At 38.5% G+C, this 14634-nt stretch overlaps 1 protein-coding gene across 2 annotated transcripts in view; it reads right to left on the bottom strand.

The window, feature by feature from the left end:
• PIP5K1B (phosphatidylinositol-4-phosphate 5-kinase type 1 beta) overlaps positions 1-14634 on the bottom strand; it is a 280007-nt gene that overhangs the window by 167405 nt on the left and 97968 nt on the right. For both annotated transcript variants that reach the window (XM_019730369.2, XM_074330528.1), the window contains exons 2-3: positions 13460-13544; positions 8618-8686 (exon numbers count right to left, since the gene is read on the bottom strand). In XM_019730369.2, the coding sequence (XP_019585928.1) occupies positions 8618-8686 (69 nt within the window). In that variant the 5' untranslated portion in view covers positions 13460-13544. The remainder of the gene's footprint in view (positions 1-8617; positions 8687-13459; positions 13545-14634) is intronic.

Here is a 14634-nt window from a genome sequence, read left to right as displayed (position 1 = left end):
GATTTGTTTTTCATTTTGAAATTACTATGTACTTTCTAGAGAAAAGTATAGTTCAGATTCTGTACTCATAGGGGAGACACACTTAGGATGAGGAACGTTGGCTTTGACCCACTGAACTGGGGAAAACATGTTTTAAATTTGTTGAATTCTATTCATTTATTCCCCCACTCAAAAATGGCTGGGTTTATCTGTGTCACTGGCCCCTACTAGACTAGCAAATAACTGAGAATTTTCCATTTTAATAACACGGGCATCACAGCGTTCAGACAACACTACAGTGGTTAGGGTGCGACAGACCCCAGAGAGACGCAGTCAAGGTTAAAATCCCAGCCTCATTCTGCCACTTACTGTGTACCCTGGAGCAGGTTACTTACTCTCTCTCTCTCTCTCTGTACCTCAGTTTTCTCATCTGTAAAATGGGAATACTAGTACTACCTCATAGGATTGTGAGATTAAATGAGTTATTAATTCTAAAGTGTTTAGAATAGTGACTGGTATATGCAAAGCACTTAATACTAGATGTTAGCTCTTTTTTTAAAAATATAACTTTCAAAATTGCTTCTGATTGGTAATAATTATGTTTTAATTTGCTGAATTGATAGGCTTCTGATTAGAATAAACTCAATGTAATTTGACAAATAAGATTCTTCCAGCAGCCAATGATTCTAACTCCATAAATAGCACAAATTCTGAATAAGCACCTGGTTGATGTCCTATTAGTGGTTAGCGTTTGTTAAATAGATATAAGACTAGAACCTAACTTACATTGCTGGTCTTTTTCAAAATCCAGAATAAACAATTCCAGAACTTTAAATTTCTATGTGTTTAAGCAACTGCTTAAAAGCTACCTTTAAAACTATCGATTAAGTATCCAGGCAAGGGAAGGGGGCTGGCAGTGATTAAAATGGCCAAGCCATGGGCCTTGGGACAAAGAGCCTGCTGGCCACATCAGAACCCCAGCTACACAGGGAGACATGTAGATTGCTTGTGTATATTAAGCCTTTGCATTTGAAACAAAAGCAACATTTCACCCTGAGAGCAGGAACTCCAGCTCAGATGGCGCAAATGGCTGCAGAAACACTGAAAACGCCAACCTGCCAGCCAGCTGTTAACACCAAACTCAGCAACGCCCTGGCTGTTGTTGCCCCTGAAAGAAGCTGCACAGCAAGTTTGGGGTACAAAATTTTTTTTCCTAGAGTGAGTGTTTTGGGGACACCAATGCGATATTTATTGGAATCTGGGACTAAAAGGCAGACAGTCCATATTAATCAGAATGCAGAAGTATAGCAAATCCGGGGGGGTGGGGGTAAACATACTGATGCCCCCTCCAAAGTGAATGCTAAAAGAGGTCACGTTAGAAATCAAGGACTCTGGGGAACACCCTGATAGGAGGGTCGGCTTCTTCTCCTATGTGAAGTCGCCCATTACTTTTTGCTTAATTACCTGCGACATCTTGTTGAAAAGCCATAAATGCAGATTTGAAATCACTTGCTTTAGAACCTTGCGAGGAAGAAGACAGAAGCACAGGTGATCGATACAGACGCTGGGGGTTTGGAGGGAAGATGTGCACAGAAGGCTGGATGGTAATAGTAACAGAAGGGTGGCTGATAATAGTATATGATTATACATATTTTTAAGTCTAATGGGAGTGTTTAAAAATTCCCCTCTTCTGAATGCTACAGCTCACCACTTTGCTGCTTAATCTTAAAAACACAATGGCCGTTCACTATTAGATGTGCAGTTTTCACTCTTATTTCCAAAGCCACTGCTCTTCGGAAGGACCGTGTCCTGTTCCAGCACTCACTGTCTACACTCCCATACCCAGGCCGGACCGGAACCAACACCAGGATGTTAAGTGACTTCTCCCCCCAGGAGCCCAGTCCTGGGGGTGGCTGTCACACTGGCTGCTGCGCTCTGTTCTAACAGAACTAATCTGATTACAGATCTAACGCTGAGGGAACCTTGCTTTTGCTAATGCAGACAGTGACTTCACTCACTGGTATTCCACCTTTCCCAGGATGTGCTCACATGTGCTAAATCGTTTGATCCTCATAGCACTACAAGCCGGTCAGGGTAGGTATTAATTACATTTCCTCAATGAGAAAAATTAAGATTCAGATCAATTAGGGAAAATGCACGAGGTTATATAACTAATAGTTACAAGAGCTGGACTCACGCCCACCCTTCACTTAAAAGGGTAGTTTGGTTTGGGCAAGGTTTTTCAGTTTTGCCACTATCAGTATTTCCGTAACTCTTTCTTGCGTGATCTGTTCTGCGCACTATAGGATACAGCATCGGTGGCGTCTACATCCTAAATGCCAAAAGCACCAGGCCCCAACTGTGACAACCAAAAATGTCTCCAGACATTGCCAAACGTTCCCTGGGGGACAAAAGTGGTGCTGGTGGAGAACCACTGGGTTAGGGTGTTTCAGATTGAGGAGAATTAGAAATAACACTCGGAATGCCAAAGGATCACTCTTCCTAGGGACCAGTGCGGATGCTACTTATGATATGGACACTCAACACCCAGACAAGGGTATCTCTGTGAAGCTATAGCGTGTAGTTCCACCAGGGCAGGAAGCAAGTGTCTTGTTTTAGACCAGTGGTTGCTTTCTAGAGTCTAAAGGAAAGGAAGAGAGGTCAGGGCATGGGACATGCGCCAGCCATCTCGTCCCCTATCTTAAAATGTTATTCATTCCATTTTGGAATACGTAAACCATTTGCATGGTTCTAACTTAAATATGCATAAACGGTATATACAGAAAAGTTTCCCCCAATGCAAGATTCCCACCACCCACTTCTCCCCAGAGGCAGCCAATGTTACCAGTTGCCTATGTACTTTCCCAGAATATTTTATAGAATAGTTTGTATTTAAATAAATGCTTCCTCCTCTGAGTCATTACCTCACTCAGGTTTAAAAAATCATGAAAGACGTCTTTCCTTGTAATGGGGTAAACGGCAGGCGTTATTCCCTGCCACCTCATTGCTGCCTGCCTCGACTGAGAGGGAAACTGGCTGAGACCCTGGAATGAGAAATGACAGCCAAGGTCTTAAAAGATAAAATCAAGCAAAATGGAAAAACTGGGGAACTTGGGTCGATGACCCTGTTTGTGTCCTAGTCTGGCCAGTTTCCTACTACAGCATTCTAAGCGCTGTCATCAGGTTGCCTGTCAGGGTGGAAAGCAGTTCAAGAGGTTCATGACGCACCCGAAGTTGGGGTGTTGGTGCCAAAGGCGGGCAACCTCCACACCCCAGGCAGCCTGCAGTAGTCATCAAAACCTGAATCTCCCAGTGGGGGGCTACTGTGGGCAGGGCCAGGATGGAAGGACAGGGAGGGGCGGGAGGCCTGAAATGACAACTTCTGAGTGGAGACGTGAGGCAGAAAGAAAATCTAACGGTGGTTGCAAAAATGTCCCACGCCAGTCCATGTCCAGGTGGTTGGGAAACACTGATCAACTCTGATGGACAAACTTAGGACGTCACACGGTGGGAGATCTTCAGCATCTCCCTGACAATGTCCTCTTAATGTCTGTCTTCACTGGGTGACCTGGGTTAAATCATTGAACCAGACTGACATCTATTTGTTTTGGAAGGATGGGGGTAGGGTAGGCAATTTCTTCACATATAAAATAGAGAAAACTCTGGCAGTGGTATTTTACCTGAGTTTAAACCATTCTTAAAGTGAACTGATGTCCTGCCTTCTGCTTCCTTCTAACTTTACCACCTTGTTAATAAATAAATAAATAAATAAATAAATAATATATATTATATATTATATATGTTATATATATAATATATAATGTATATATATCAAACTTCTCTAGTTCCATCAATGACAGAAAATTTCTGGTAGTAGTTACTCTGATTGGAAACTTTCAGCTCATCCTACATTGTGATTTGTGCTGTCATTTAATCACATCACTAATCTACAAACCAATGTCATAGTACCTGACTGCCTAGAACCATGCTGTCCAACACGGGAGCCACTAGCCACATGTGCTTGTTTAAATTCAACTGAAATTAAAATTAAATATTCATTTCTCAGACGCACTGACCACATTCTGAATACTCAATAGCCACTTGCAGCTTGTGGCTACTGTATTATTGCAGATTACAGAACATTTCCATCGTGGCAGAAAGTTCTGATAGACAGGACAGAACACAAAGTCCAAACTCCTCAAACCAGCACCCAAGACTAGCTGTCACTTAGAGGCAGCCCATACTTCCCAAATCGCCTGGTAGGTACCCCGAGCACCGCATTTAGTTGCGTTTAGGCCAGTCTCTCCTGTCCCGGCAACAAATCATGTTCATCCATGATTCTGTGCCTCTGTTCAGCACATTGCCCGTCACTGAGACAAATGAGTGGGTGAATCAACACAGTCACCTAAGGAGTGAGATTTTCTGCCATTCCAAAAAGCAATGAGACATCTAGGAAATTTTTATCCCAGGAAAATGCTTTGCTAACGAACGAGTCCAAGAAAAGGACTTTCCCCCCAAGATTGTAATGAGATTTGGGCTTGTCAGGGCTTGCTAGAGGATTAAATGAAATGTCACCTGTCTTGGCACTTAATACCAATTTGAGTCATTATTAATTTTTTCACATGGGCCCATATTTTTTCTCTTAAATAAGTTCCGTGGTTATAGGAAGCAAGGAACGGATCTTACATGTGTTTCTTCTCTTATTTCATATCTTGGCCCAAACAGTGCAGAGGTTGCAAATAGCCCCCTGCATGAGGGCCAGAGGTGATTGATACTGGCTTGTTTACTCCAGAGTGTGTTTCTGAAATTTTTCGAATCAGTTGCCAACCTTTCAAAATTGGAAGAGTTCACATCAGAATTCACATTTTTTGTTTCTTGAAAAACCAGTATATCTGGCAACCCTGAGTGAGCACTCTGCAAAGCTCTCTTAGCTGGAGCTGAGTGCTACCTGCCCCCTTTACAGAAGGCATGTATTTTCCTGTTTACCACTTTCCCCCATGGTTATTTCATTCCCTTGTTACCTGCCTGGCTCCTGTAGGCTTTTTCATTTACAGCTCTTATGGAAGACACTCAATAAATGAACTGAGAACGGAAATACTACACTCTGTAAACACAGCCAGGCAGCCCTTAGTGCCTATCTTAATGGGGCAACATGTTTGTTTTAAGCAGTTATAATCAAAAGTCTTATTTTAGCCATTAGCTTGAAAACACAACCTCACCAACAGACTTTAGGTATTCTTCCTGGGCTTGTCATGAGCTGATAATAAATTAGGGAAATGGTCAACTGGAAGAACAAGAAGCAATCAGCCCAAATAATCATGTGAAACAATTGAGACTCAGAGCACATAACATTGTTCCGTGAACACTGAGTTCCCTAAAAACACATGGAAACCATAGCACTTACGATTCTGTGAGTGGCTGGCAGCTGCCCAATAAATCTGGGGCTTGAGACAGAAAGCCGAAGCCAGCTCATTTACTCGAACCCACACTGATTTCTTCTTTTTTGAACACTTTATAACAGACTGTTGTGTTCTGAAACTGTTTTCATGTCCTCCCTTCCCCACTGGACACTAAGCTCCTTATAAACTCCTTTGAAATCCTCCTCCACGCCTAGCATAGCAGATCAGGGGGTTCTTAACCTGGGGCCAACAGATTGGCTTCAGTCACAGGCAAAACCCCAACGGGTCATCAAAACTCCTTATTAAAAAGGTGCATACCCCATGGTCAGGGTTTCAGGACTGGGGGAAAAAAATTTAACTGAAAGGTATCTGTAAAAGGGACAATAGTTAACGAAGTGGCTCATGGCCTAGATGACACTCATCTAGTCTCTCAGTTATCATTCCCCGATTTTTGTCATTTGTGTATTTGAAAAGCTCAGTTTTTATGCTTTCATTAAGGTCATGGGTAAACAATGTTAAACTATAGGGTCAACTCATGCATCATGCTGGTAGAGACGAAGTGACTGGGGAGCAAGACTACCATTCTTTGGGAACATTCGTTCAACCAGGTACCAATACACTAATCATAATATTTAATCCACATGTCTTGTCTGAGAGGGTGCCACAAGAATCTTCCAGGTGCTTTTAGATCCATAGTCATACAACTTGAGCATTCTCCTTGTCTGCAACTAATTTAACATAAAATGTGGTTCATTTAACAAACTATATCTTTATGAAGCTCTGCAGTTTTGTAAAAGATGTGTTTGTTCTCTAAAGGCACATAAACCATAGTTTACTAACCCAATGTCAAATTACGCCAAGGAACAGTCTCACATCTGGTTTCCAAAACGTACCTTTTCCCCATTTTTGAAAATAGAGACAATATTTGCTGATCTCCTGCCTTTTGACAACGTTTCCCTTCTTCCAATTTTTCAAAAGTGATACTCAGTGGTTTCCCTATTCTAGCTTCAAGTTCTTTCGTTTAGGAAAGGGTTCGTCTGGGCCCAGGGACAACCATATTTGCAATAGCTAATGTAACTCTTATTATCACGTCTTCTAACTGCAACATGAACACCACCAGTTTGAGGATCTTTTTGCATAATTGAGGAGAATTAAATGGAACAGCTCAGCTGGGCTTTTAACTGTTAGTAAAGCGATCCTTTCTCTAAGTGGTCCCTTCTTGCTGTGCATATCAACACAGTGTTTACTGAGGACTGAAATCTAGGCATTGTGTTCTCTTTTTGGTGCTTTTCTTACACAGAGACCACATACCTCCTCCTCCATTGCTTATGTTCCTTTTTAAATCAGAGATCATCAAAAAGATCCACATGCCATCACATATTTTAAAAAAATTTGGTGTTTTTTTCTTTTTTTTTCCTCTTAAGTTTCCTGCATCTTCTCTTACTTGTTGGAATTGTGCTCTCTCAGAATCGGAGTTTTAGTGTTTGTAACCTTCCCAGCATTGCTGAATCAAATATTGTGTTAGAGACATTAATCATAGAATGATCACTGTAATATTATGAAAAACTTTCTTTACTAAATGATTGGGCAGGGCACACTTAGCAAACTCTAACACGTCACGGTCATATTCTACTACTTGTGCATCACTGAGAAGCTGCCGTAGGCCAGAATTGAGTCAAGAATCATACCGCATTTGATGCTGATTGAGGAAACTCCCAGAAACTGATCTGAAGTAATGACAGGCTGACAGTTAGACCATCTCTATGTTGTTCTCATGTTTGACTGAATTTACAAGGGGTCTTAAGTAAATGAGATAGGATTTGGTTTTTCCACCTGTGTCTAAAAATAAAGTCTATAGTTGCCTTTGGCCAGATGCACACACTTTACGTCCCGTCATATGACTTCTGAGCACTTGAATCTTCACCCTACTCTTCCCAACTACATCATCACTTTGGATGGTAACCTCTCTGTTTATATTGCTAGGTTTGACTGAGTAGAAAAGTCAGAAGAAAAGAGGCACCAGGAAAAAGGGCATATCTTCCCACATGAAAATGGAACAAAAAAACATATTAGTTCCATGACCTGAATATCTGTGGACAGACCAGATGGCTCACGTACTTCACGACAGAGCTTCTTGCTAGCTATCCATTAAAGAGTAAAAGGCTAAAGGAAAAGTCAAGAGATAATAAATCTCCAATACCCAAATCTCCTATTCCCAAGAGAAAAGGAAGGCGAAGACTCTTAAAAGCTAAAATGTTTAGCCAATTTAAAATCAGGAGTCATGGTACTTGGGCACATATATGACCCAGTAATGTTTCTGAATGTTAGCTCGGTTGCTAGAAGCCAAGAATTTGTCAAAGAGTGGGACGATACACTGGGAAGACTGGAAAGAGATTTTTGTGAAATGGGCTGAAGACACAGAATCTGAGAGGCTTAGAAGGGAGTGAGGCAGAATTTCATCTCAGAAAAAAATTTTTTTAAATCAAAGGCAGAAAGTATTTAAAAATTTTGGTGGAAAGGAGTGAGTCAATTAAAGGATTCACATACAGAGCACAGAACTGCTCATCCATCCATAAGGGCCTTCTTTTTTTGAATGAGAAGGTTTTCAAATAGCTACCTTCTGTTAATATTCTATATCACAGTATCTGGTAGGCAGAAAAATGGCCTGCCAAAGCTGTCCACGTCCTAATCCTTGGGACTTGGGACTATGTTGTTATATGGCAAAGAGGAGTTATGGTTGCAGAGGAAATTAAGGTCAATAACAGCAAACTTTAAAATAATGGGATTATCCTGGCTAATCCAGGAGGGCTCAATATACTCACAAGGGTCCTTTTAAAGTATCAGGGTGATATAGCTTGTGGAAGGCCAGCTTTCATGGGCTTTGAAGTTGGAAGGGAATTATGATACAGGGAACACAGGTAGCCTGGAAAAAGTGGAAAAGACAAGAAAATGGACTCTCCTCTAGAATCTCCAAAAAGGAACACAGCCCTGCTGACACTTGGATCTTGGCCCAGTGAGACCCATGTTAGACTTCTGACCTGCATACAGAACGTAAGATGATACATTAGTGTTGTGTAAGCCACTCAGTTTGTGGTAATTTGTTACAGCAACAATAGGAAACTAAGACAGTACTTATGCATATCTGCTTTGGAGGAAAAAGGGGTTTATAACAAACAATATTAACAGTCTAAGCAATAAAAGCACTCTTCTTTCTGAGTTGAAGAAAATAAAATACTCACCTTTTTATAGGTTTTTTCTTCGTTTTGTTTTCCAGGTGCTGCATCTCCATTTTCAGCAGCAGACGACATCTACAACAGAAAAATGTACCTTTTTGAGTTGACAACACTACTCTGAAATACAGTATGCTAACAATATTGTTAACTAGAGGATCTGTTTTGATTAATTACATTTTTGCTGTTATTGCTATTATCTCCAAGAAAGGAAGAGATTTCTCAGAATACTTAAAAAAGAAAAAAATCAGTGTTCCCAATCTTTCCAAAGTAAATCTTTACTTCTAAATCATTTTGGTAGTATACTTTACTCCATATTCTACAAGAAAGAGGCTATGGAAGTCCAAGCCTATATCATGTATATCAATTTCATTCTACAAAGTCTTTATAAAAAACCCTTTTCTTCTGGTTATAGATACTTCCTATAAAGCTATCTGGAAAGTACCAAAAAATATTAATCAGAAAAAAAAGTACTCAGTTCTATTACCCTTGGGCAATTCCACCATTCAGTTTGGCATATTTGTTTCCACCTTTTATTCTATGCACTTTCATACTAAAAATATTATACCATGTTACCTAGCATTTTCCCTGACCATTTATGTAGTAAGCATTTTCCTATATGGTTATAAAAGTGTCACTGTAAGAATAAAAATTTTTTCTAGTTTCAAGATACCACTGTGTAAACAAAATTGTGTGTGTTAATACTATAGTTAATAATGCTAATATTGACGGATAGTTGAGGTAGTCCAAGGGTTTTGCTTCTACAAATTATTTTATGCTTCTATCTTTGCTCAACTTCAGTGTTTTCTTGGACGAGATTCCTATAAATAGTAGGCCACTAAAAAATTGAAAGCACTTATTACATACTGCTGAATTTCTTCCAAAGAAGAATATATCCATTTACATAGTCAGCAGTGAGTGGGAGCTGGTTTCATGAAGCACTTAGCAATGGCTGTCATTTTAATTATCTTTTTCTACTTAATTATCTTTTCTACAGGTATAAGAAAGTATCTCTTAATTTTAATTTGCATCTTGAAAATTATTAGTGAATGTTAACATTGTTTGCATATCTTTTTAGCTCTTTGCATTTCTTCTTTTGAGTTTTCTATTGTTTTATCCATTTATCCAGTGGGGTCTTACTGTTTTAGTTATTGATTTTTACTTATTATGGTTATTGATAATTGTGGTTTCCTTATTGATTTTTACATATTAAGATTATTAATCTGTTTCCAAGCACATTATTAATATTTTCCATGCTCCTGTCTTTTAATTTATTTTATAATTATGACATAGAGAAGTTTTACATTTTTCATACTCAAAACTATTGACTACCTTTGTGATTTCTTCCAACGCTTTTACATAAAATATTTTTTTCCCATTGGGGGTTATCAGCTATTTAAACATGTATTTCTCTCTCTTTTTAATAATAAGGTTTATGCATTTAAATTTTAATTCATCTGAATTTTTGAAACCAGTTACTTACATAGTAAACAAAGATAAGTACATAATCAGGGAACCATGATATTTAAGGGTCTTATCTCAAATTGCATGAAGAGCATTCTATACACCAAAGAGGGGTAAAACTGACTTTCTCATAAGCCTTTGAAGTACATTTTAAATCTTGTCCTTTTACTAAACAGTGGGTGCTAAACCTAAGAATTTACCAGCCACTTCTCTTCATTGGAACTAAATGATTGATTTTACTCACATTGTCATTAGCTTGATGTGACTAAAAACCATCCAACTAAATGAAAGAATGGACCATGGCAAGCCAATCTCACCAGACCAATGTATCACAGCCCTCAACAGATAAAGTTTCAATTCCATTTGCATCCATTCAATCTGTCCATATTAGAATATGAAATTTTCAAGGACAGATGTTTCACACACTACTGCTTCACACACTATATCTGCTTAATTTGTTTAGAGAATAACTGATTTGTCTAGTCTTTTTGTAATAGTTTAGTGAGTTTGGAATGATATATTAGTGGAATTAGGATATCTGAATGGTTTTACAATATCAGGCTCAGGGTGAAAAGCAAATTCTGAGCTTTTTACCCCTTAAAAGCTCAAATTACATAATCATTTTTAAGAACACATAGGCATTTATTTGATATTTGATCCCCGAGTAGGCAAAGATTTTTATAAGCTTAAAAATTATAGGAGAATCACAAATGAAAAAATTAATTGACTATTCAAAATCATCAGCTTCTTAATGTCAAAACAGATCACGAATAAATTAAAAGGCAAGCAGCAAGCTGAAAAATATTGGCAATAAATGTGACAAACGTTAATAATTCCCAAACATAAAAAGCTTATTTAAATTGTGCAGATCCCGTCCCCTCTCACTTATTCAAGCACATCCCTCCTGCAATTCTCCCATTTCTCTCTTCACATCAATTTTTCACTGTTTCATTCCATCAACATTCTTCTGTTTCTTCCATCTTAAAAAATGAAAAACCTTCTCTCTCTTGATTCCACTTCCCCCTTACTTTCTTATTCCCCGTTGCAGCAAAGCCCCTTGAAAAACATCTCTGCTCTTAATCTCTGATTCCTTTTCTCAAATTCTCTCTTTAATGCACTTCAATCCGGGTTTTGCTTCCAACACTGCCCTAAGAATGTCCTTATCACCAGTGACCTCCATGTTGTCATATCCAATGGTTAACGCTAAGCCCCCATTTTGCTTGACCTATCAGAAAATCGATACAGACCATCAATCACTCGCTTTTTAAATGTTCTTCACTTTGCTTCTAGAGCACCATGCTTTCTTGGTTTAATATTTCTCCCCATCTCCTTGGTCACTTCTAAGTCTCTTTAGTTTGTTCCTCTTTCTTTCTCTGTAACCTCTTAATGTTGGAGTGTCCAGGACTGAGTCCTTGGTTCTCTTCTCTATCCATACTCACTTCCTTGGGGATCTCTATATACCATCTAGGTCTCTCTTTGAACCCCAGACTTACACATCCAATTGTCTTCTTGATATCTTCACTTGCATATCTAACAGACACTTCAAATTTAGATCATCTAAAACCAAATTCCTTCACTTGCACTTTCCCCTGGCATCTCCAACCTCTTGCTTCTCAGGCCCCAAATCTCGAAGTCCTCCTTTTTTTTACACCAGTCAACGTGTCAGCAAAGCCTTGGGAAGACATCCAGAACCCAGTCACTTCTCACCACTCCAACTGCACGTTTCTGGGCAGAGCCATCATCTTCTCGTGCATCGAAGAGGAGAGAAGTAGATAAACTTCTGTTTTGTTTTGTTTTAAAAATGATCCCCTTTAAGCAGCACAAAATAGATAATAATAATAAAGGGAGGTCGTGACATGCCACATGGACTCAAAGGTTTTTTTCCGTAGGGTAATGTTTAACAAAGGTCACATGAACCTATTAACTAGGACATCAGTGTAGGAGAGAAAAATGAGAGGCTTAGGCATGTACTGGTAAACTGCAAATGGCTATTGAAATGAAAAAATGCTCAACTTCACTAGCTGTTAGAGAAATGCAAATCAAAACCAGAACGAGATATCACCTCACACCTGTCAGAATGGCTATCATCAGCAAGACAATAACAAGCATTGGAGAGTCTATGTAGAAAATGAACCCTCATCCACTGTTGATGGGAATAGATTGATGCAGCTATTACAAAGGCAATGTGGAGGTTCCTCAAAAAATTAAGAATAGAATTACCATATGACCCAGCAATCCCTCTCCTGGGTATAAACCAAAAATCTGAAAACATTTATCCGTAAAGATATATGTGCTCCGATGTTCACTGCAGCTTTATTTACGGTGGCCAAGACATGGAAACAACTAAAGTGTCCTTCGAAAGGTGATTGGATAAAGAATATATGGTACATATACACAATGAAATATTACTCGGCCATAAGAAAAGATGAAATACTGCCATTTGCAACAACATGGATGGATCTTGAGATTAGTATACTAACCGAAATAAATCAGACAGAAAAAGTTGAGAACCATATGACTTCACTCATATGTGGGATATAAAACTGAAAGCAACAAAGGAACAAGACAAACAAACAAATAAACAAAAACTCAGACAGACAACAGTTTAGTGATTACCTGAGGGTAAGAGGGTGGGGAGGATGGTAGATGAAGGTAAAGGGGATCAAATATATGGTGATGAAAGGAGAACGGATTCTGGGTGGTGAGCACACAATGTGATTTATAGATGATGTATTACAGAATTGTACACTTGAAACCTATGTAATTTTACTAACCATTGTCACCCCAATAAATTTAATTTAAAAAGATATTAAATATGAAAAAAAATGGTTACAATGGTAATTACTCTTTGTTCCTTGACTTGCTATGTTCCTACATCAGTTAAGGTGCATCACTTATAACTATGGAAGCCAAAATAAGTATGAATTGAAAACAATGTTTTAAAGAACATTAGAATCATGTACATATCTATGTACACAAAAAAGGAAGGAGAAAAGAAATTCACAGAAATACTGGTGATTATCTATGGATGATGGGATTATGAGTGCTAAAGGTTTTCATTTTATACATGACATAGTCTCCAAGTATTTTGCAGTGAGCACTGCTACATTTAAAAATAAGGAAAACACTAATGTTAGTCAAAAATTTAACCATACACAGTAATTAATATCAGAGATCACATCCGGGTTCTGCCGCTATGGCATACTGACATTTACAAAATGCTGTTTATTTTTGCTTGTTATTTATTTTACATTTGTTATCAAAGTTGCAGGTCATGAACTAGATATATGATTCAGAATATTTGTAAACAAGTATAAAATAAAAGAGATAATGACTCCATAATGAGTCAGTTGGAAGTAATTAAAAATATAGATTATATTTCCTTACCTTAGTAAATGAACTGGCAAGTCATCTGTAGTTGCTCGTGATGGGTGGCCTATTCATTGTTGAAACTGTTTTCCTTCCCAGGTTCCTGTTAAAATAGAAATCACTGGTCATTATTTACTCATATTTCCACTTTATCTCCCAAAAAGATCAGAGGTGGCTATAGGGATACATACAATGCAATCAGTTAAAACTAAAATGAAGGAAGGAATGTGTGTGAAGGGAAAACAAAGGTGGGGAGAGCAGCATGGGCTACACATAGAATAAAAGCCACGTGACCCTGTCTCCAGTTTCACTCTGATATTCCTAGTGGTCACAGCAAACAAAGAAACCATCAGTTACCTAAATGCCCAATGTCCATATGATAAAAGCAAACCAATTGCTCAAACAAACTCCAGGTATCGAGGGATTAAGGCTGGACAAGAAATTCCTCTTGTGGATCTTCATAAAAGGGTCCCCATATGACGTGTGGACATTTTTCAACATTATCCCTGTGGTAAATCAACTGTGATTTTCATGAGTTTTGTTTAGATGACACAACCTTCAATAACAGTTCAACAAACCTCCTTTGCAGAAGAGATACTTGTTCATGGTAACAAATTTTAAAAATACAGAGACAAGTAAAGTAAAAGTGAATAAGGACACACCCGTATCTCTCCCCTGAGATAACCAATGTTACCAATGTGTTGCATGTCCTTCCAAAATCTTCCCTATGATTGTTTACACATACACACACACACACACACACACACACACACACACACACACAATTTATTTCTGCTTACTCTTACCAATATGTTTCAGATATTTTTTCAAATCTATATATATCTGTATCTATTTCATTTTTAAATAACTGTAAAATATTCCACAAGATGCATATACCATCACTTCCTTGTGAATGCACATTCAGACTATTTCCGGGTTCGGCGACCACAACCAAAGCAGGAATAAACAGCCTTATTCAAACATCTTTAAAGTTCTAGTACTTTCATTTCTGTGGGAAAAAACAGAATCCTGGAAGTTGGGCCAAACTTGATAAGCACATTATTATTTGAAGGACCACTGTAACCACTGTTACATTCCTTTATGTAGAAAGGTTAAAGCAACCAGTCCAATGGTGCATGAAGAGCAGCTGCTTATTGACATACTTATCAGCACTGTATGTTCGCCATCTTTAA

The sequence above is a fragment of the Rhinolophus sinicus genome, linkage group LG04, assembly GCF_036562045.2.
Source record: "Rhinolophus sinicus isolate RSC01 linkage group LG04, ASM3656204v1, whole genome shotgun sequence".
Lineage (NCBI taxonomy): Eukaryota > Metazoa > Chordata > Mammalia > Chiroptera > Rhinolophidae > Rhinolophus > Rhinolophus sinicus.
Note: the sequence above shows the minus strand (reverse complement) of the source record. Positions and strands in the feature narration are given on the sequence as shown.